The 25,044-nt window shown below is 28.5% G+C and overlaps 2 protein-coding genes across 2 annotated transcripts; both read left to right on the top strand.

The window, feature by feature from the left end:
- The first annotated feature begins 261 nt into the window (after positions 1 to 261).
- On the top strand, positions 262 to 5,457 carry Neb-cGP (ATP synthase membrane subunit K, mitochondrial). The gene is made up of 3 exons (XM_087152083.1): positions 262 to 397; positions 2,362 to 2,455; positions 5,262 to 5,457. Exons 2-3 carry the CDS (start codon positions 2,372 to 2,374, stop codon positions 5,352 to 5,354), a joined length of 177 nt encoding a protein of 58 aa, XP_087008209.1. The 5' UTR covers positions 262 to 397; positions 2,362 to 2,371; the 3' UTR covers positions 5,355 to 5,457.
- Positions 5,458 to 10,569: 5,112 nt separating this feature from the next.
- LOC107456104 (uncharacterized) lies at positions 10,570 to 23,259 on the top strand. Its single transcript, XM_016073879.5, has 3 exons — positions 10,570 to 10,748; positions 19,485 to 20,672; positions 21,554 to 23,259. The coding sequence occupies exons 2-3, from the start codon at positions 19,507 to 19,509 to the stop codon at positions 23,187 to 23,189; spliced, it is 2,802 nt and encodes a 933-aa protein (XP_015929365.3). The 5' UTR covers positions 10,570 to 10,748; positions 19,485 to 19,506; the 3' UTR covers positions 23,190 to 23,259.
- Positions 23,260 to 25,044: the final 1,785 nt, after the last annotated feature.

Below are 25,044 nucleotides of genomic sequence, written 5' to 3'. Positions count from 1 at the left end.
TCTGTGGAAAGTTTTCCGGAATGTTTCCCAAACCGTCGTCAATAGCCCATTGTGCAGCTCTAGAACGACGTAAAGGAACCATACAGTTGAAATACTGTACCTACTATTATACCTACTAAATAATACCTACTATTTCAACTCTTATGAAAAGAACTACAACAACCAACTGTGGAAAAACCTATTTCACCAATCAGATTCTCATTTCCTCCCGACGGTGATCGGAGATGCTTGAATTGCTCACAGTGAAAATAGTCCTTTTAAAAAGGTTAAAAGTGAGTTTAAAAAATCTTTTTTTAAAATCACTTAACAAACTTGTGGCAACATCCGTGAATGTTTGCATGCACTTCGCTGGAGGAGCATAGACGACTTTCCTTGACTTTCAGCTTTTCATTAATTAGTAAAATAATTTTTCAATATTATTCTCTTTTATTTACTTTAAGTATGATAATGATGTAATATAGAGTATATTTGATGCATATATATTGATGATAATTTGCTTATTGTTATAACACACTAGTACTAAAAAATTATAAAAAAACAATTGAGACGATAGATTTTTTTCTTCTTAAAATTGAGATATTTAAATGTGTCCTAAATTACTGTGGTTGAAACTCTTTGTTCAAAGTATAATATTGTTCCTTTTAATTTCAATCCTTTCCGTACGTAAGAATTTTAATTATGCTCATTACAATTCAAAACTAGGGGGATTATCAAAACTACTTGGTTGTTTGCACCAAGAACTTTTATTCACCTTCATAAACTTAAAAAAATCTTTTGTATCTGTTTTAAGAGCATTACCTTAAATAATCCTTTAGTCATAAATGGAGTAATCAAAAACCAAGTATTTAGACAGATATGGTAATTATAGTGATTTTTTTATGTAAACATCAGTGTTCTAGTCACTAAAATATTTCTATCAGTCAACTAAACAATATGATTGCATAATATTAAATACTTTTAAACATTAAATTTAATTTAAAATTAAAGAAAGTACAAATGTTTTTTATCTTGCATAATACGAAAGTTCACCTTAAAATAAATTTTAAGAAAATATAATTTTATTGAGCATTTTATTAAATTTTAAGGAAGGAAATAAAAGTTATATATTCTGTTAAGTCAAATAAATACTTAATCAGTCAAATATTTACAGAAAGTTTATAGTGTTTAAAATTATTAAAATTAAAACAAAACCTTCATAACACTTTAGGGGTTAAATTAAAGAGTTAATGTTCATAGCTATCAAAATTAGGTTTTTACTTCAGATACAGTGTATTTTGCTAAACTCTACATAATTTTATCAAAAAGCAAGGAAAGTAATAGTTTTTGGTTAATTTGAAATGAAAATTTTTAGTTATTTTAAGGAAATCGTTCTCTTTTCCATTAAAAACCTGCTAAGCTTTCATGAAAACTCATCTATATCTTCAAATATGTAACAATAATGGTATAGTTGTATACCATTATTGTTGTATAATATATTTTTTATATTTTTATTTCCTCCCTTTCATTCTTCTCTTAAGAAAATAAAATTTAACGGAAACTTTATTTTCAGTCTGCACAATAACTATGCTGCATAATGCATTGTAATCAAACAAATAAATTATATTTAAGCTATTCCATCATAAAATATATAGTATTGGATATTTACTAAAACTAACACAGAAATATTAAAAAAAAAAATCCCTATCATACAACAACCTAACCATATACCCGCTTAACCCCATCTCCGAAAACAATTTATAGTAAAAACAATTATGAAATTAATTTTAAAATTTCTGTGTCAACCTGTTCTTTAAATGTTCCTCTAACAGTTCAAACTAAAATTAGCAGTTTTTCCAGGTTTTAACGATGTTAGAAAAAAGTTCAACAGCAGCTTAAACTCATACTTTCATCATCACCAGATAGTTTTTAAACATTAAACTTTTTATTAGCTTCTGAAAGTGAAATTTTTTATTAGAAACCTGTTCTTTTTTTCAAAACCACTAACCATCCACATTAAAATTGATCAAAACAAAAATAAGGTTCTTTTAAAGATAACCAAGAGACAAAAGCTATTTTTTGACCCCCGCTTTCAAATATTTTTTTAAAAAATAAATAAGACATTTTCTCAACAAAAAAAAATGAAATAGTTGGGGTAATCACATGGTCCTTCAAGGATCTGGATAATTTACACAATGTGTAAACAAACTTTTTCGGATAATCGACCCTCTACTGTAATTTTATTTAATTGTAAAGGCGACTTAAGTAAAATAATTTTTTTGTCATGATATTTTAAAATAGAATTTTTTTTTTTTTTTGTAAATTATACATGAAATTATAAAAGTTTCTCAATTTCCGTATTAAGATGCTTTTTTTTCTTTTAAGGTAACTCAAAATGGCTGGTGCTAGTGTAGATGAAAGTCAATTTAAAGGATGGCAAAAGCATTTCAATACCTATACAACTCGTGGAAGAGCTAATGTAAGATGCATTTTTGCTTGTTAAGGTTTTCTTGGTTACTTATATAATTTTTTATTATTTATAATAATAATTATTTGAAATAATATTAAATATTTGTGAATAATTTGTATTTTTTTTTTAAATGACATTAGAAATAGCTGTGTTTTGTACTTGAATTTTTACAAAATGAATTAACAACAAAAAATGCTTTCTTTAAAAGTGATACATAAAACTACATTTTAAAACTATTATACTGTATTATGTATACTCTGTGTTAGGAAAAATAAAAGTTTTAAAAATCGTCACAAAGAAGAAAGTCAAAAATTTATATCAGTGTAGCAAAATCAGAAATTTTAATTGAAATGCCTCAAAAATCTGAGGAGGATCATTCTAAAATTCAGGCACATAAAAGTACTTGATTTGTTTCTAAAGAATAAAATTAGATTTTTTATCTTTTGGAAAAAGTGTTTAGCTCGATTGAATTGTATGACAGCTATTAAAGTGAAATTGTATGCCATGTTTACATGGAAATGAAATAGAAATAGTTTTAATTTCATTTGAATATCATAGAACCCTTCAACATAAGGTAAGTACTACAGAATTCCTAAATAGATGCTGCAAAATATTTAAATTACGAAGAGTGTATTTGTAATCCAATTGCTTCTGCAATATTTCATAGAAAAATTCAATCTTTCTTGTAACACTCAGAAATTTACTGCTATTTGAATTATTAAAAAAGTTGGATTAAAGTAAGATGAAAGAATTGTGAACAGTCATAATTTTTTTCAGATGTTTCAAATTAAGATTAAATTGTCATTGTCGAATTTGTATGCAGCATCTATTAAAACTGCACAAATATGCAACATTGATAATTAAAGAATTCTTAAATGGACACTGCAAAGTATTAAGTTACGAATGTCTGAATTTAAAATCTAATTGCTTCTGCAAAATTTTATAGAAAAAAATTGTTCTTCTTTGCAACACATTGAAGTTAGAAAAAAGAGATGTCTACAAGCATAATTTTTTTCAGGTGTTTCCAATTAATATTGAATTTTCATTGTCTAATTTATGTGCAGTATCTATTAAAACTACTAAAATATGTATATGCTTATTCAATTATGGGCACTACGGATTATTTATAAATTTGATCATGTTGTCATCTAGAAACATCATTTTCAGAGAAAAGCATTGTAATCTAACTTCCATAAAACATGGCTAAATAGGCAGTGACCTTTTGTCATTTAAAACTTTTAATCAATCCTTGTTTCTTTAAAAGACATCTAAAAAAAACTTTTTATCTAGAGCTTGTCTCAAAAGCTTTTTTCAATGATATAGATGCGAGTTTCTTAAACTATGGGTCGCAACCCCAATTGGGGTCACCGAATATTTCGGTATTTAAACTTATCATAATTTCATAAATACTGAATATTTTTACATTATTACATTAATCTAGAAATAGATAATATTTATGTGAGATTGCATTTTAATCTCCATGGAATCAAAATTGTTGATGGAATTTAAAATTTTTTTTTTGAAGAAATGCTTCATTGTGCCATGTCTACTGTTTTACCAAGATTTGATAATGTAAAACTACAATAGTATATTGCAGTACAAGTTCAAAAATTGACAGTTTCACCGACATGTGTGTCAGATTTGTGCATTGTTTATGGGATCCCACAAAATGTACATAAATATTATGGGTTCTTCACATTAAAAAGTTTAAGAAACGTGATATAAATTAAGTAATAAGGTAAATATAAACAAGAATCATCATAACATAATTAAAAAAAGGTTACTATAGGCAAATGCTGCTGTGAGTTCCTAAGTTGTGTAAAATAACTTTTAAACAGGTTGTTTTAAAAATCTAAAACTATTGTAACATTCTGTTCAAAATGAATACAATATACTAAAATAATTTGTTAAAAAGTAAAAATAAAAAGGAAAGAAAAAAGTTTTAATTTCAAAAAGGGAAATTTTTTTTTGAACTTTCTAGTGCTAAAATTTTTCTGTGTAGAACAGCAAGGAAAATGTTCTTTTCACTATTGGTTAGTTATCAAGAAAAGGTTAAATTTCTAGATTAATAATTGCATTAACATATAATGTATACAGTATGTATTAGTTTTTTTAAAAATAATTTTAATGTTCAATCGTTTTTTAAAAGATAAATTGTACTAATTCTGGAGAAAATCCTAATGGCCCATGAGAGGCAGTTGTTTCCACATTGAGAACTTAAGATCTATACTTTTGTGCAATTCTTGTTTTAATTTTTTGGTGCTTAAATAAAAAGCTTGTTTGCGCAAGAGATTATTAAATAATATTGCAAACAATTTATTCCTAATATTATTTTAAATATTTGGGCTCATTATTTTAATTGCATTTGTCGACTAATCAAGCTTTTAACAAAAATTATGAAATCTCATAACATATTGATAATTAGGAAAAATCATAGACATTGCTTTACTTTATAATAAAGAAATGCTTGTTTTTAGTTTTAAACCATTAATTTGGAATAATAGTTAAAAACATTATAAGAAAGATCAATCAATGTTACAAGTTTAAACTAAGGATGTAGAAAGATTTTATGGGTAATCCATACTTTTATAACTATTAATTTATTTAACTATTAATCTAGATTTTAATATTAAACTGGATTTTATAGTGTAAGTTTTAAGCTGGAATTATGCACTGGTTACAATGAAAAAAAGGTTTTATGCCATTAGGTGTTTAATGAAAAATAAGTGCAATGCTTTAAACTAACTTAACTGGAAATATGTACTTTTTTTTATATGGGATATAAATAGGTCACACTTATTCTTTTATATTTTAGATTACTTTTGCAACATATGGTGCACTAGCTGTTATTGGTGTTTACCAGTGGTTGAAACCAAAGAAGAAGCCTGCAGCAAAAGATGGACAATAAAACTTATTTTATAGGATGTTAAATAACAGTTGAATTGATTTATGTATTTTTTTTTCTATTTGTTAGTGTTCAAAACCTGTCAAATAAATTGATTTAATTTACATTTTTCTTTTACTTCAATTTTCAGTGCAATCTAAATATTTTACTGTAAAATTCTTAAAGACAAGTATTTTATAATTATTAAAATGATTTGAAAAGTATATTTAATTGATATTTTTAATTTATGTTGGCTTCATATCTTCACATCAATCATTTGTTATATATTTTGAATTTGTTTCAATTAATGACCTCACAAGGCTCTGCATTTGTCTGGCAGCTTTATGTTAAGAATGCAGGCAACACCTACCTAGAAATATTCTAATTTCCTTTGCATATTACCAGGGCAGCCCACTGGTCAGGGAATTTTATTTTAACTTTAAAACGAAGAAATTAGTCACGGAAAGTCTTTTACAAATGGATGGAAAATTCTTATATCATACCTGGAAATAACCAGTCTTAGAAGTAACAGCAATTAGTTATTGAGATTTGAGTTTAATTTTAACATCTATTACAATTATTTGTTATAAAAATGTCAAATTTTAATCAAACTGACATGTTTCCAACTTCATTTAATTTTTTTTTTTTTTGCCCAAAAAATTTATATTTAGCATTACAAATAGAAAATCAGCTTCCTAATAAAAAAAAATCATGGTATAGGTAAAATATGGTCTGAATTTTAATTGTAATTTACCTGATATACTGTACCCATAAGATGAAAAAAAAAAGTAGCTTTAAAAATAATCGGGCTTAACATCCAAAATAACATTATAAAAGTATATTTATGGTGAATAGGATTCAGCGATGTAAAAAAAAATTATATCATGATACAGTGGAGCATCGTTTATACGACGTTTACATTTATACGACGTTTTAGTATGGTCCCAAATCATTCATTTTAATGTAAAAATATATCGTTTATACGACGCACAGAATCGGTTATACGTCGGTTTTTGGATTTTGTTCACGTTTATTTAATTTTTTACTTGTGTATTTTAAAAAAGGGCGGAATTTGCCAACATGATTGATACAGAAAAGGGTGCCAACAAGAATGCTTAGATGAAGAACGTAGTTTTTACTAGATGACTTAAAAAACTTGACAATGTTATGAAGATGCAAAAACGAAAAATTTTGATCGAACGAAAAAATTATTCATCGACCTATGTCCAGCGCACCCATCGGATACTAATTATTTTGGAAAATGTAAAAGTTCTCTTTTTTCCTGCAAATTTCACAAGTGCGCTTCAGCCATTAGATCTGGTCGTGAATAGAAATCTAAAATTGCATCATAGAAAGCAGTAAGTTCAACTCGCTATTCAAAGCATTGTAGAGACTAATCGCAAGAACATATAATTAAAGGTAACATACATTCAAATTGCTCACTGCAATTTTTCTACTTTGGTTATTTGTTTGTTTTGCTTTGTCTAATTTAGAAATTTACGTACACGTTAAACATTAAATTTAACTGAAAACAGAGTTTCAGTTTTAGAAGTAAAAATCGATTATACGACGTTTTTTGGTGGTCCCTTTAGCGTCGTATAAACGATGCTCCACTGTATATTGTTTGTTAGACATAGTGATGTATCATGATTTTAAATGTGTTCGGAAATTATCAATCAGAAATTTTTAATTCTATCAAAAATAAATAAAACAATTGAAACTATAACAAAAGAAAATGCTAATTCTACAAAAATGATTCTATAATCTGAATAGCATTGCTCAATTTTTTCAATTGAAATAATAAAGATAGATTGACTTACGACCAATGTTTTAAATTAAAAGAAAAGTTTTATTGTAATTTTTTTTAAGTTTAAAATGACTTAAGATTAGTTTAGAAATAATAATAAAACTGTAAAAAATAATTTTACATACATACATTAAAAAATTTAAAAAAGAAAACAAACCAAAGAAATGTTTTCTAAATAACATTTGTTTTAATTATTTGTTCGAAAAAATAACGTGCATTTGGAACATTATTAAAATTTTTATTTAATTTAGAATAATCAAGTTGTATTGACGATTGGTCGAATTCTATACTTAATAAATGTAGGTTTTTTCTTTTTTGAAAATAAAAGACTAAGATGATTGATGAAAAGAAATGATTGACGACTAAAGATTTATCGGTTTAAAAATAATGCTGACTATCTAACAAATTATCAAACTAACAGGTATTGAAAGAATTTTAAGAAAAGTTGAAAATATACATATATATTTAAAAGCACGATTGTTAAGTATTAAAAAGCGTTAAAACATTGCTTAACTTTTTATTTAATTAAAAAAAAATTAGTCATTTTAACTAATAGCCAATTTTAAAAAAAAAATAACGCCAACTTTGTTTTAATGTTTTCAAAAATAAAAAATTAAATGTAAGCTTTGCGTTATTTTTTTTAAAATTAAAAACGACTGAAAACTTATTGATTTAAAAGTATATACCTACATGCATTAAATAAATTAAAAAAAAAAAAAAGCTAACTTCTAAAAATAGACAAAGAACGTTAAATCCAGACAAAGAGACAGCGTTAGCGTAGGCAAGGAGCCTCGTATAATAAAATCGTTAAACCGCGAGCGTCGTCTTAAATCAGATTTCTGATGCATCGATTTATCGCCCAGTCCTAATGGTAAATAAAGGTTAACTTGCTCAATTTAGTCCAGACGCAGTAATTAAAAACAAATCTTCTAAAATTTAAATTCGTAAATAATATTTGCTGCTTAATTAGTCCACTAAAGCTCTAATATTGCTCAAAAAACAAAATTAGAGTTCCAACTTTGCCTAGTTATCCAAGTAGAGCTCTAATAATGATTAATTATCCTACAAGGTTCCAGTTCCGCAGTGGACTGATCGTTAAGACACGGTTCCCAGATGCAGCACTGGCTACGGTCAGTGTGTGGGTGGGTGACCACTTGGATCAGTCTGCGTAGGGACCGAAAGTGTGCGGTATTAGTCCTCGTTAAACTGTTCTACCGTAAAGTGCTCGACTTCGCGTGCAGGTCGTCGGGCTACAGCAGCGGGGGGTACCATCCCCTCTGCAGAGGATCAAAATTGTGATGGCATGTCTTCGGATCATCCTCTGGGGTGTTTCCTAGACCGTCGCCAATAGCCCATCGTGCAGCTCTAGTGTGACGTAAATTAACTACAAGGTTTCAGATAAAGCTAAGAAATTAAAAAGTAAAAGATTTATTATTGAAAGATTCCTTGCTAATTTATATCCTTTAATTGAACTGACATGACAGTGACTAACCGACATGTAATGGTCCTGCAGACCACTTTTATTTTTTAAAAAATTAGTTTATTTTATTTTTTCCTCTCTGCCGAGTTCTTTTGTATTTATTTTTTAGACTATTACGTTGCATTGTTGCAGTTGTTTTCAATGCTGTGATGTATGTATCAGTGGTCAGAATTACCCGGCTACTAGTAGCGAAATTACTGTTGTACCTACTTTTTTTGCAATTTGTAGTATAGTGTGCTACTTGAAAATAAAATACTCCAGTATGTATCGATTCCTGACACATACCTTTAACATTAGTTTAGTGAAAAGAAAAAAGGTTAAAACGTTATTAATAGAGCCCGGATTTTGATGACCTAAAAAATCTCAATTAATGCCCTTAAAAAGTGCAAAAAATGCCCTTAAAATACGAAAATTGCGCTAAAAATGCCTTATGACATGACTTAAATAAAAGTAAAAATATTGAACTAAAACAATGTTTTACTCTTTAAAATTATTATGAGTCGTTTCAAAAAATATAAAGCAATGCAATACTTGTTCTATGTTCATTAAAGTTTGACAAATATGTTTTATATCCAAAAATAACAACAAAAAAAAGGAAAATATATTGACTCCAAAACATTTTCATTTTGTATAGAAACTTAAATGAATATAACAACTTCCATCTCATAATATTACTAAATATCAGAATTACAGTAGATTATTTTTTTTTTTTTAATTTTTGAAATGTAAACGAGCGTCTCTTGTCTGAAAGCAAATTTTTTATACCAGGAGAAGCTTCTTTCAACGTCTACTGATGTTATTGGTGCGTACTTGAAAAGGACGTTCACACTTACTGACAATTCTTCTTCAATTTGAAAAGATGTTGCTTCACCTGTTAATATCCTAGAAATTTTCTTCATTCTTTGAAAGCCAGTGTAATAATAAAAATTAGAAAAATTTAAAAAATGCTTTAAAATGCAAAATACGCCCCAAAATTTTAAAGAAAATGCCTTATAAATCTCAAAAAATGCTCTCAAGGACAAAAAATGTCCAAAAATGCAAATGTCATCAAAATCCGGGCCTTAGTTATTAATTTCCAATCTGATTGATATAAACCTCGTGAGTAAGTCAGTAGACGTAGGGGAAATACACGTGTGGTCGAGCTTTAATAAGAATTACGTATCAATACTATTTAAATTAGCCATTACGAATATTAGTTAATTTATCTCTTAAATCACACCTTTAAATGCGAATGTACACTCATAAAATATTGATGTTATTTCAATGGAAGTGAACATATTTTCTTTGTAATTTTCGATGTACTTAATTTTTCAAAGGAAAAAGAGCATTAAACACCTAACAAAATTACACGTATTTGATAATTAAATATCTGCTGTTCAGCAAGTCATGAAAAGTTGAATGAAAAAATTTTCAAAAAATGGTTAAGAATAACAAAATGGCTCATGTAAGCATGAATAATTATTCATTTTACTAAAAATAAACCAATTTTAGTATTCAGAACCGTTTTCAATATATTTCTACCCAGCAAAGTTCGGCCCTTAAAATTAGCAAAGTAGTCACTACGTTTCAAAAGTAGTTAGTAGCCGCTACATTTTTAAAAAAAGTAATAATAGCTGCAGTTAACTACATTTGTAATAAAGCTGTTGTAACTATAATTAACTTTAAAAATAATGTAGTTTTTCCGACAGCTGGTATGAATTTATCTTTTTTTAAACATAATTTATTGAATTATTTGGTATTCATTTCTATTCCATTTATACTTTAAAGCTATACATAATCATAAAAATTCAAAACTTAAAGATGAATGTATAAAAATTCTAAATAATTTTATAATTTAAAAAAAAATTGCAAAATAGGCGGGAGAAAATGTTTTTTAATGGAAAATCTGGTTTTCGTGGGGTACACCGTTCCCCCCGAATGCCCCTCTGGTTATTTACCAGCTGCATATTTTGACAGAGGAGTAGGGTTATTTGTATTGGTCCAGTCAAAAAATTTCGCCAGGAAAAAAAAAAAAAAAAGCCAGATTTTTGGGCGCCCCACACGTGACCTTGCAGGTCAGTTTGGGGTTGTTTTTTAATACAGCGGGCTACTTTGCCGGCCATATTGATACAAGCTGTAGCCATCATAAAACGTGAGTTATTTTAAATTCATTCTTATTTAAAGTTCATAAATTGTTTACGTATACTTTAGCTTAAAAAATGTACATATTTGCTTTTGTTTAATGTGTAGTAAATTTTTTTATTATTATATCAATAATAACTAACTTAAATGTATTGATTGAAAAAAATAAGTCAGTTGTGTGGATAACATGTTTAATATGTTTTTTTTTTTTTTTTAAATTTCTATATTAGTGTACTACAGGCTTTCAAATTTAAATTGCTGGCATTGCAATAAGTTGTAAATAAATTCGGAATTTTACTAATTTTTTATTTATTGTTATTGAATTAGTGAGAAGGAGTTTAATGCCCTTACAGTATATATATATATATTTAGTACTTACTAATATATCTAATCTATTATTAATACACTTATTTTATTTATAATTTACTGACTCAAATTATTACTTTACGCACTGGTTTATTATTATTTGCGATTGTTAGGAAATTCGTGAAAATTGAGCTAGTTTAATTGTTGCCATTAATAAGAATTTACCTATAAATAATTCCCCCTCCCTCAGAATTACAATTTGCGAATTTCACATGTGTGTACAAATGTCTTCAATATTGAATTAAATATTTACAAATTATTTATATAATACGCTAAAAGACGACATTAAATGAAAACAACTAGAATTCGGAAAAAGAAATGTTGAACACAGAAACCTTTTTTGATCCAATGAATATAGCTTTGCGTTCTAGGACTCAATCTTAATGTTTCAAGGGGTAACCTCAAATATGATAATTAATTAGTGCAGACGATATTTTAAATTACGAAATCAAACACGAGGACGTAAAAATTACTTTTTTTTCTCCATAGATTCAGATTTCTTACTCCTAAAATATTGAGGGTAGCCGCAATCTTCGAAATATGGTCCCAAGTTTGGGCGGCTATTGTTATGCTATGCTAATTTTATTTTTTGCGTATTTTACCATATCTCAAGAAATATTTTAAGCGAATTAAAATTTTTTTGCATACAATTATACAATTCATTTATCCAAAGATAATTTCTTTGCAAAAATTAATTTTTAGTAAATATTTATTATTTTTTCTTATTTTATTTAATAATAGTCAGAAAAAATTTAAATTATAAAGTATGCAGTGTTTTTTTTTTTTTTCTTTTTACATCATTTCAAAGAATGTGATTTTGCATGGCGAAATACAAAATTTTAACGAAATCGTTCAAATACTTCCAAAGAAATAGACTGTAATAAAACTCCTATGTTTAAAATTCGATTTTTAAGGAACCACTCTACCGATTTTGTTCAAATTTTTACATTCTTTGAAATCATGTAAAAATTTGTATGCTTTACAATTCAAAACTTTTTCGACTATTATTAAATAAAATAATAAAATATATTTACTCGAAGTTAATCTTTATATGGAACTATCGTTAGACAAACGAATTTACAATTATTTGCAAAAAAATTTCAAATTGCTAAGAAAGTTCTCTGGCGAAATACGCAAAAAGTAAATTTTTTTCTCCATACTTTGGACCATCTTTCTCTGATAGCGGCTGCCCCCTACAGCTTGGGGGCCAGAAAAAGTACGTTTTTGTGTTTGATTTCGTAACTTAAAATATCGTTTGCATTAATTAATTAGCATATTTGAAGTTACCCGTTCGAATTATTAGGGTCGTCGACACTTTGCAAAAGAATTCAAATGTCTATAATGGCATAGAGGGGTTCCTCTATTGTTGTCCTTGGTCTATGGACTCTATGGGGAAAAAGAGCGAAGGAAACACTTGAATCCCTGCGGCGAGTGGATTGAATGTCTGGTGCAGCCCCTCCGTTTTTCTTTAGCAAGTTATTGCTACTTAACGTTCTCGAAATAGTAGCTACTATAAAATAACTAATATGTTAAGAATACCGTGAAAGTTTATATAAAAAGAATGTCTTTCTGTCCGCGGTCCAATTCTGTAAGAGATCAGGGTCTCAGTGAAGTGACCAAAAGAGAAAAAAGATATGTTCTAAAGTGTTTGTTCCAAACTGGAATCTGAATATGTTTTTTTTATTTACGCATAAATAGTTAAATTTACTTAAACATTAAGAGAAAACACATGAAGAAAATTATAGCATACGTTTATAACACAAAAAAAAGTATAGTTTAATATTGTGAGGTTAAATTTCAAATCTTCTTTTAAAGGAACTGATTTTCAATTATTGCGAAACCATAGAGTTAATTTTAAAAATGTTTTATTGAAAAAAAAGAAACAATAATTTGAAGTGAATGAGTTTTTAAACACTCGACTCTCAAAAATAATAGAATAAGGCGTTTGATTTTATATATTGCGTATCGTAAGCATTATTTAACGCTACTATAATGGTAACTGACTGCTCAAATAAGCTAAAGATTCAGTATTTCAAACAATAATGACTTCTTATTTAACAACGAGATTAAATATTTAATTACATATTGAGTTCTGTTATTGTTACCTTTCGTTTATTTCTTATAATAATAGTTCGGATAAAAAATATTTCAAAATTAAATAAACATAAGTTACATATAAAGGCCATTAATAATATACAAGTAGAATTTCTTCTTTATTCTTTTTAATATTTTTAATTCTAATTTTTTTATTATCATTATTAATGAATTATTCTTTTTTAGAAATACATTTCAGTCATAAACTGATCATGATAAATATAATCAATCATAAATTGATTGTTAATCATGATAAGATGGGTAATAATGAAGAGAATGAATAGGTAATAATGAAGGTTTTTTAAACGAAAATAATTACAATACAAATACAAACAATAAAAACAATAGTAAATAAAATCTCACTTAATAATTTATTTTTTTCATTTTAAAAATATTAAAAGTGCCTAAGACTATTTTGAAACAATATATTCTGGAAAGAGTAAAAACAATTGCCCAAATTCAAATGCCTAAATAAGAGACTTTTTTTCTTCTAAAGAAACCTTAGTAATGATTCTCTAAAAATGAATCGAACTGATTTTCTAACAAATCGACTCTTTCGTCTTCAAATTAAGATCAGGTGGCCGTATTCAAAATACAATTTCAAAACCTAAATTACTTGGCGAAAAAAGAACTTGAATCATTTTCCTCCCCCTAATATGTATATGTGTTCTTTTGTGCACAAAAACTAACATTATTTCTGAAAATGCTGTTATCCATTTCATTTGGTATCATTTTCAAAGAAATCTTATAGCAAACTAAATTTCCCCTTTTTTTATAAATTTATTGGTTACTGGCATCTGAGGGAGAGAGCTTACTCAAAAAATAGTTATAAATTCGAAAGGAAAGAATGCATTTTAGAGATTTAAACCTAAAATGTAGATTATAAAATATGAATCGCACTCAAAATTAAAGTACGGAGACATAATTTTTATTTATTTTTTGGATTATCGTTATCCAAAAAATCGGACGACGGCACACATCAGAAAAATAACTATGTTTCTTACGAAAGAGAGGTTCGTAATATTTCCAAATATCAGACGGTTATATTTCATTCTATGCCATTGATTTTTCGGCGGAAGTGATATTTTTAGTTACTAAAGAAAGTATTTTTTAGCACAACTGTGAATTCCTCAACGTCGGGAGATACAACTTTTTGCAACTGGTGTGTTCTGAATTAAATGCTATTTCTCTTATCTATATATCATTATTATTATTGAGTTTTGGAAGAGTATATTTAAAATAGTTCTTTAAAACTTTTATCTCCTAAGTAAATCAAAGAAAATAGTTAATTCAGTCTAAAAAAAAAAAGCCATACCATTGGACAAATAGATGTATTATTGAAAGTGAAATAAAAAGTTCAGTATTATCTATCACAAAAATGTAATTTAATAAGATAACATAAAGTTCTGAATTTATATGATGAGTAACAAACGTTTCATGCATAATATCAAAGTATAAATAGTGAAAGTGCTATAAGCATCTGGGAGTTAATTTCGTCGTGTGCTAGCCGAAAAGAAGAAAAAAAAAAGCTAAAATTTTTAACTGAAGATTAAAAAAATGTGCTAAGGTAAATTTGAAAATGTAGCGAGTTAAAAAAAGTAGCTGATTCTAAAAAGAAATTATTTTTAAATAAAAAAAATTACACATTTGAAATGCTAACGAGTAAAAAGTATAAGTACAAAACTTCAAGGTAACAATATTAGGTGTATACAAAGAAAACAGAAAATACAAAATAACAATATTTTATTAGAAACAATGAGTAGAAAGTTGAAAATTTTGTACAATTAAATGTATTTTAAACATCCGTTGCATATTTTACTAATTGTATTACACAGCAAACTTTTATACTCAATGCAAGAAGATTCTTAATTGTTTATGCTCACTTGCCTTTTTCTGAGCACAGTTTAATCGTAAAAGATATAACGCGCGCGAATATCAAAAACATATTTAAAAAATATATAATTTTGAAGAAAATAAATTTAAAAAGAATGTGCGAGAGGAAAACAATTGGAGAATGGAGAGAAAGTTGTGATTTACATTACAAGAACCTTAATAGAATTATTTAGCAAAAATATTAATTTTTAAAAATAAATGTTCTAAAAATAAGTAAACACTATTAAAAATGGGTTATGATACTTCATAAAGTTTATGACATTAAGTTCTGAAAAATTGTGCTCAATAAATTGTTTTTAGAAAGAAAAAAAATATTTTATAATTTTTCTCTAAATAAAAGTGTTAATTTTTCATAATTAGATTTTGTGTTAGATATCGCATTAAGAGGATATATTATTTCAACATAGTTGAACATCTTTACTCTTTTTAACTAAAGAAGCAAAGGAGGGGGACGTTTGTGAGAAACAATGATTTACTTCCTTGACGCAGACATGGCCAACTAGAGGGGGGCCTTTTAGTTGGCCATGACCCAGGGGTCAACGAAGAGGGGTTCCTGAAGAGAGAGTGCATTGGACGAAAATAACATAATAATGTTGTGTTCATTATTTTACAAAAGAATAGTTGTTTACAATGAAAAATTTTCTTTTTTAACTGAAAGTAAAAAAAAAAAAATTTTTTTAAAATATCATGTTAAGTAGAAAGTTTTTCATTGTAAACAACTTTTCTTAAAAATTTCTTGAATGAACATTATTATGTTATTTTCTTCCTCTGATGTGTATATTATACAACCTAGCATAGTCTCAATGAGATTATTATGTAACAAATTCTATATCACTGTATTTATACACTAACTATTTATATACTGCAAATATTGTCTAGTAGTACATATCAAAATTTCAGCGCTGACTGCTGACTGGACCCGTTCCTTGACTGTAGTGGAGCTGGACTAGTGGCCAAGTAAGTGGTTAAGGGCCATATGGTTAAGGGTTTTGTATAACCTAGGTACATGCTCAGGGCTTGAAGAAAAGAAGAAAAAAAAACCGCTGATAATAAAAACGACATATATTTGTATATACAGTACTATATTTATAACGATAATGATTGTTTGACCCACAAACGCTTTACATTTTCGTATATTACGACAAATACAAATCTTATTACTTATCGTGATAATATAGTAAAATAAAAAAATTATTTATTGTATGAAAAATTTAAAATCAGAAGATTTTTTTTATAAAAATAACCGTGTGTTAACAGTGAAAAAAAAATTATTGCGCTACATAAAATTCCGAAAACTGCTCAATACTGTAAATAACAAATAAAACAAAACTTTTCAAACATTATGGAATAAATAAATTTTTAATTTAACAATATTTCTTATAAAACTTTTTTGCATTAATTATTTTTTTTAAATTAAATGATTGAGAAAAAAAATAATCTTTATTCCTCTCTTGCTTTAGAGAAATTTATTCCAGGTTTGCAAACTTGATGAATGTTGATGTAACTTTTTGCTTTTAAAAAAAAAATCAATAAATGAAACTTTAATAAGGCCTACTAAAGTATCAATTTGGTATTAATATAATCATAGAAATTTATATTAGTAAAATAAAAAATTATTTATTCTATGAAAATTTTTAAATCAGAAGCTTTTTTTATAAAATAATCGTGTGTTAATAGTGAAAAAAAAAATTATTGCGCTACATAAAATTCCGAAAACTGCTCAATACTGTAAATAACAAATAAAACTTTTCAAGCATTATGGAATAAATAAATTTTTAATTTAACAATAATTCTTATAAAACTTTTCTGTATTAAATATTTTTTTAAATTAATGATTGAGAAGAAAAAAATTCTTATTCCTCTCTTTCTTTAGAGAAATTTATCCCAGGTTTGCAAATTCTTAATGAATGTTAATGTAACTTTTTGCTTTTAAAAAATTTAATAAATAAAACTTTAATAAGGCCTACTTAAGTATCAATTTGGTATTAATATAGTCATAGAAATTTATAGTTATGATAATTAACCTTAATTAATTATTATCGATAATTAACCTTAATTAATTAATTATCGATAGTGATAGGTTAACCATAATTAACCTATCATTATCGATAAGCTAAATTAACCTTCAGAGTTCTAGTATAATGAATGTATTTTATTTTCAGTTCGATTCTATTATGTCTTTTACTTTAATTTATATGTTTTTCACTTTAATTTATAAGAATCACCGAATCAATCCAGTGATTTAATTCGAATCATTAAATCAGTGATCACCTGATCAGTGCTGAGGAAGGCGTTGTAGACTGAAAGCGGAGCTCTTAACTTAATTTTGGAAAAGAAATTTTTAAAAAAATTCTTTGAACTGTCTTACTGGTGTTGCCATAATGTTGTAGAGAAATGTTTTTTTATTTTAAATTACAGTATTTCTATCAGAGAATTATAAAATCTATATCAATTCTAATTGTTGATTTGGGAAACATGTAAACAAGAGAAATTACAATTGATGCATTCAAAATTTAAAGAGAAAACCGTTAGTTTATTTAATGAGAATATCATCTCAAGTATTTTAGAATTAATATTTATTATAGGTAATGTTTTTAAGAAAATAATCTTTTATGACATACGAATATGTAAGCCTAATCACTAAAATATTTTTTTTTTTTTCGTGCTTTAGCAGTTGCAAACAGTTTTATAGACTATACAAAATCAGTTGCTTTTTCTATATACATTATTGTTGCAATTTTCACTCAATATGGCGTCATTTTGAGAAAATATGGTATTATAAAAAATAAAAAATATAGCTTTATAAATGTTTTTAAGCATTCATAAACTCATTCAGGCATTCGACTATTCACTGAAATGTCCTTCAATAATTCACCCATAAACAAATTTACTGCTTTTTATTGCTGACTCGAATTAATTCTCTGATCCACTGATTGGTATCTTTTCATTCCTCATTCTTACTTAATTCACTCGCTGTATCTAAAATTGTGTTCACATTCAACAAGCGTATTCGTAATAAATTGTTTACAAAATATACTATCTTAAAAATAGTAGTTCGAAATGAATTAAAAATGACCTATAAAACACATTATTGAAAGAATGGACAGTCATCATAATAATATTAAAATGTTAAATGATTTTTCCTATTAATTAACTTTTGGGAAGGATTAGGTATTCTCTACTCAGGCTAGTCTTGGTAAATAAAACTATTTATAAAAGTAAAAAATGCACGTTAAATCTGTCGAGTCACATAGTCCTCCATGTTTCCATAACAAATCACACCTCTGAGTGTACAGATCCAGGAGTTTACCTGTCTTCTGGATTAGTTCAAAATTACTAAGCTACGAAGTTGAACATTAGTTGTCGTAAACCCAAAGTTGGGTCGGTTGTACAACGATGGTTATAAAATATAAAATGAAATAAAATAATAGTAGTAGGAGCTGTGATGGCTCAGGTGATCGAGCGCTCTCCTCCCAATGAGGTGATCCGGGTCGATCCCAGCGATAGCTGGTCAATTCAAATTCCGCACCCAGCTCGCACCGACCACGGTGCTGACGTAAAATATCCTCAGTGGTAGACAGATCATGGGTTAGAGTCCCCTTTTCATCAGGCTAGCTGTGGGAGGTTTTCATGGTTTTCCTCACCATGTAACGTTAGTTCCATCAAAGAGTCCTCCACGAAGTCAAAATTTCTCCCAATACTTGATCCAAGAGTTCCCTTTGTCTTCTGGATTGGGTTCAAAATTACAAGGCTACGGAGTTTAACATAAGTAGCCGTGAACCCAAAAAATTGGTTCTGCTGTTTAACGACGGTTATAAAATAAAATAGTAGTAGTTGAGTTGTAAATGCATGTTTGTAATAGTCATGATAGTGTTATTCAGATGCATTACTTTTTCTAAAAACTGTTAGAAAAAAAAACGAATTTGTCACCACATTTTTTTGCTCTCGAAAGCACGAAAATTAGCCTCGTATATAAGTTAAATGTTATTTTTTCAAGAATCTTATAATTCTTTAAGCATTCAAATTAAGCGATTTACTATTTGGTTTTCAACTTTGAAACTAAAATGAATCATATGCAGCAAATAGTTTGAAAATGCCGTAGCTTAGCAATATACTTTTTACGTTTTTTTTTTCCCTTCCTTTTCCTCTGGATTTACTTCCCAAATTTTTAAAGTGTGTTAAGGTAATTTAAACGATTAACTTCAATTTTGAAGGAATGGAACGACATTGCTTAAAAAAAATAAAAATAAAAACTTAATCGAATCGCTTAAAACTTTTTTCCTTTCTATTCTAATGCAGAAGAAAATAATCACTCTGTGTTAGAAAAAAATCAATAAAAAAAAAATATGTATATTCAACCAGTTGATAATATTATGAAATTTTTCTTTCTCAGGAAAGTTATTCTCTAAAATCGAATGATGGATAGTAAAACAGAATTTCAAAAGGAAGAAAAAGACAAGAACCTGCTGACAGATTTACCATTAAAAGATGAGTCCATTAAGAAGAAGAAAAAGAAGAGAAAAAATCGAAAGTCGAAAGCTGTTGAAATTCTTGAACTGAAAAATGAAGGTAAAGAAGAAAATCTACAAACAGGTTCACTTCTGGAAACCGAGATTAATCAGGAGAAAAGGAAGATAACCGACGAATCTGATGAATTTCAAAGAGAAATAATGGAAGAAAATTTACAACCACGGAGTGAATCCAATAAAAAGAGAAGGAAGAGGAAAAGCAGAAAGAGGAAATCTGCATCGGTACTAATGAAAGTAACTAATGAAAATGAACATGACAGCAGTGACCCAGTCTCCGCAAATAACACTGGACAAGTTAATCCTGGAAGCAATAATAAAAATAAACAAAATAACAAAAAGTCAGTAGTAACTGATGAAGATCCGGTAGCATTGACGCATGCAAAAATTTCCAGTAAAGACCCAGCAACTTCGAAGCATTATGATCTGAGTAGTGACGACTTAGCAACTTTTGAAGTAATCTACGGAGACGAAGTATCTTCGGAGTATGACGTCGACTTAGCAACTTTCGAAGTGATCAATAGACCATCCGATGAAGATGTAACTTCTGAACATGATGATCTGATTAGCACAGTAGCTTCTGACCAGGTCGGTGAACACCCAGTAGCTTCTGAACTGGTCGGTGAACACCCAGCAGCATCCGAACACGACACATTTTCTTGTGAAGGTTCAGTAACAAATGAAGATGCTGAACCTTACACTGAAAGTCCAATTTCTTCAGATCATAGTGAACTTACCAACGAAAGTCTAGAAGCTTTTGAACGCCAGGAACTGACCTGTACTGCACAAGAAAATGTGCACCCCAGAGTTACAAATGAAGACATTGAAACTTTTGAACATGATGATCCTTCTTTCGTAGATCCGGCACTTCCTGATAGTATCGAAACTTTTGTTGAAGGTCCCCCTACTTCTGAACTGGAAGAACTGACCGAAGGAGATTCACCTGCTATTGAGAATGAACGAAATGAACTGACCACTGAAGGTTCATTCATTCTAGAATTTCATGAACAAAGCGACTGTAAATTGAATGAAGAAAGAACTGTCGGCAATATAGGGTAATTTGATATACAGTTTTTTTTGTTTAATAACTTTTAGTTTATTTGTATATAGTTAGAAATTTTCAGATGCATAATTTTAATTTTAAATTTTAGGTCATTAACTAAATATCTTTCTCGATTCTAGTATTTCATATTCTCTGTTCAATTGCTTGTAATAATTGCTTTATTTTTTTAAAAAAAAATTTGCATACCTTTAAATTTAAAAGATTAAAACGATTCTGTCACTTATATGCACAGTTCCACATTTTTAACGTTTTTAATCGAAAATATACCCTAACTAAATATATAGCACGATTTCTCTAATTTTATGAATTATTCTTCACATATTTATTTATTTCTTGCACGCATAAGATTGTAACAATTGCAATAATCAATAATCTATAAGCATAGTCTATGTTTTGAATAGGTATGCTTAGTTTTTTTTATTTATTTATAATTATTATTTTTATTTTTCGTATGATTGAGGGCAATTAATGTTTTTCAAAAATGAATTATGTTTTGACATTTATTTGAATAATACAAAATTTTAGATCGCAATTAATTTTGAGAAAAGCAGATGGTTATTTAGAATTTAAATTAAATTAAATTGATCCTAACGATTAAATAGGATAACAATGATAGTGCTTGAAAACATTATAAAGCAAGGGGAAGACTTGTTACTTGATGAAGGAAACAATAAAAAAATAAGTTTGCTGCACATTCTTTGAGAAAAAATTCGTAGCCCCGCCGATTAAAAATTATAGTAAAAGTGATGAACTGGGTATTACATATAGGCCAAAGTAAGAAGTGGTAAAATAAATAGCTCTAGGACTACTGATAACTTTATTAATGAGCTTTATCAGCACTTGAAAGCTTATCTATCTTTTTTTCTCCAATAGACACACGACTGATTCTAATATCCTTGTTTCTGATGAAAGATCGCATCTTGAAGATCATCTTAGTTTCCCTTCCTATACAGCTACTACAAACATTGAAAATCAAAATAGAAAATCTTCCAGTGGGGAAGTTATACAACCTACAATAGCTGATATCCTCGTTCCTGATGAAATGCCTTCCACTACACTCAAAGATGAAGATCACCCAAGCTCCCCTTCCTACACAGTTGCAAGCATTATACAACCTACACCTGATATAATTGTTTCTAATGAAATGCTTTCCTTCACCCTCAGAGATCAAGATCATCTTGGCTCCTCGTCTTGTGCAGCCACAGACAGTAAAATGCAATGCAGTAGATCTTCCGATGAAGAAGTGCCACAAACTACAGCTGTTATCCTTTCTAATGATAGCTCTTCCACCACCCTCACAAATGAGGACAATCCTAGCTCCCCTTCCTACACAGCTGCAAACATTACACAACCTACTACACCTGATATAATTGTTTCTAATGAAATGCTTTCCTTCACCCTCAGAGAGAAAGATCATCTTGGCTCCTCGTCTTGTGCAGCCACAGACAGTGAAATGCTATGCAGTAGATCTTCCGATGAAGAAGTGCCACAAACTACAGCTGTTATCCTTTCTAATGATAGCTCTTCCACCACCCTCACAAATGAGGACAATCCTAGCTCCCCTTCCTACACAGCTGCAAACATTACACAACCTACTACACCTGATATAATTGTTTCTAATGAAATGCTTTCCTTCACCCTCAGAGATCAAGATCATCTTGGCTCCTCGTCTTGTGCAGCCACAGACAGTAAAATGCAATGCAGTAGATCTTCCGATGAAGAAGTGCCACAAACTACAGCTGTTATCCTTTCTAATGATAGCTCTTCCACCACCCTCACAAATGAGGACAATCCTAGCTCCCCTTCCTACACAGCTGCAAACATTACACAACCTACTACACCTGATATAATTGTTTCTAATGAAATGCTTTCCTTCACCCTCAGAGAGAAAGATCATCTTGGCTCCTCGTCTTGTGCAGCCACAGACAGTGAAATGCAATGCAGTAGATCTTCCGGTGAAGAAGTGCCACAAACTACACCTGTTATCCTTTCTAATGATAGCTCTTCCATCACCCTCACAAATGAGGATCTTCCTAGCTCCCCTTCCTACACAGCTGCAAACATTACTCAACGTACTACACCTGATATAATTGTTTCTAATGAAATGCTTTCCTTCACCCTCAGAGATCAAGATCATCTTGGCTCCTCGTCTTGTGCAGCCACAGACAGTGAAATGCAATGCAGTAGATCTTCCGGTGAAGAAGTGCCACAAACTACACCTGTTATCCTTTCTAATGATAGCTCTTCCACCACCCTCACAAATGAGGATAATCCGAGCTCCTCTTCCCATACAGCTGCAGACATTAAACTACAATACAGCGGGCATACTTCAAGTGAAAAAGTTATGCCTGAACCATTAGGACTTTTTAGTATGCTTGTAGCAGTATTAGTGTTTTGCTTAATAGTATTCTGCCATGTCTTTTGCGCTTCATTTTTAATATTTAAAAAACCGTCTTCTCAGAAGCTGGCCAATAAGCAGAAAATTAATTCTGATGAGGCCCATAACTAGAGTTGCCAAAGATAACGCTTTTTATTAAACTGTGATAAAATGTATATAAATAAATTGTGTGCTTAATAAATTATGTTATTATTTATTTAGAAAGTTATATACTTTCAGATTGCATAAAATTGTCCTCCTAAATTATTAATTTTAAAACAATATAATCAATGTTAATAAAATAAACTATTTTTATAGTAATAATTAAAATCTAATAATCCCCAGTATCATAATCGGTATGTTATTGATAGCAAGAAATTAAAATATAAGAGAATGTAAAGTGCAACTTCAGCAAATAAATTAAGTATGAATTAGCGTATAGTAATTTCATGACGACTTTCTCTTGAATTGATCTTCGATAAATACAGAGGCGCTTCTAGTCTTAATTTATCGAATGAAATTCTAATTTTACTAAATTATCATTGCACATATACTTTTCTAACAATCTCTCGTCTTATAAAATAGAACAAAAGGTTTCATAATTTTGTATTTAGTTGCAGTTTTGGTTAAGTTTAGTCCCTTAATTTGTCAAATACTCGTGCTAAAGGCAAAAAAGTTTTTTTTTGCTGAATTAAAGAAAACTTTTTCCATGCAACTTATGTCATTTTGTAAGCTCGTGTAGTTCATCTTGAAATTAATTCCTAAGTGTGTGGTGAATAAATTGTTGTAAAAATAACTCATTAATTCCTTTTTGTAGAGAATTAAAAAAGAAAAACTTTTCATTGTTAGGATCCCTTTACAAATACACAGTATTTATATTTTATTAAACGCAATAATTAATATTTTATAAAACAATCTTGTTTTTTGATATAACAGATTTAATTTTAAAATTTTTTTTTTTTTTTTTTACAAAAATTGTATTTGCGAAGGAATAAAAATATTTTATTAATGAACCAATCACAAAAAATAACGTAACACATTAATACCATGTTTTATTGGAACGCTATTTTGAAGAATTAATTCTATTTAACTTTTATTGTAAGAAAACATAACCTGTTTTATTTTAGTGATATTCTCTATTAAATAAATCGAAAATCACTTTCTTTGCAAAAATTTGATTGGAAGGTTAAAGTAAGTGCTCCAAATATCCAAACTCTAATTATCTAAAAAAAGAAAAAAAAAAAAAAAAAACAGTATTCCAGTTTTTTCACAAAACCAACCTGTTTTCTTCAACCTTTCTATTCCTATTATCAACAAAGCACAAAAGGCCATGTAAAACAATGTTTTAAGACAAAAGACAATGTGAAAATTCTAAATAAGTAACAAACTTTACGATATAATAAAATGATTTAAATAAATTAAATTACTTACTTAAATTCAAACATTATTTATAGGCTGTCCACTACGCGTTGCCACTTGTCTGATCACCATTGAGAAAACTCACTAACTTTTATTTTACAGCTCATAAGTCTAATTAAGATAAAGAAAAATATTCCGATTAAGAATTAATCGGAAGGGTGTTATGTGAGTTTTTATTTTTCTGATGATTTCGTTTGAGTTTCGTTTCTTAATTTGTTATTTGTATTGCATGTTCTTTTCCTGGACTTCTATACAAAACCATCGGGGTACTGATGGAGTTAATTTAAGCATTTGCTTCTCCCTCAATTAGAAATGGTTTTGTTTTTATGGCTACCGAGGCTTTTATCCCCTGAAGACGTCGGCTTCGGTGGTCATATTTTTATTTCCTTCGTTTTCTTTATCGGAAGGGTGTACTTGTTTATTTTTAAGTAAATTATCAAATTTTGGCAAGATAGTCGACACCGCAGGACGAAGCTAGTTAAAAATTGAAATGTTGCCTTATACAAATATTTCCTAGAAAAAAGTAAATGAAAGTTTACGGCAGTTTCGGAAATCGTTGAAAATTGCG

The sequence above is a fragment of the Parasteatoda tepidariorum genome, chromosome 9 (genome assembly GCF_982258835.1).
Source record: "Parasteatoda tepidariorum strain Cologne lab strain chromosome 9, Ptep-v5.0, whole genome shotgun sequence".
NCBI classification, from domain to species: Eukaryota; Metazoa; Arthropoda; class Arachnida; order Araneae; family Theridiidae; genus Parasteatoda; species Parasteatoda tepidariorum.
Note: the sequence above shows the minus strand (reverse complement) of the source record. Positions and strands in the feature narration are given on the sequence as shown.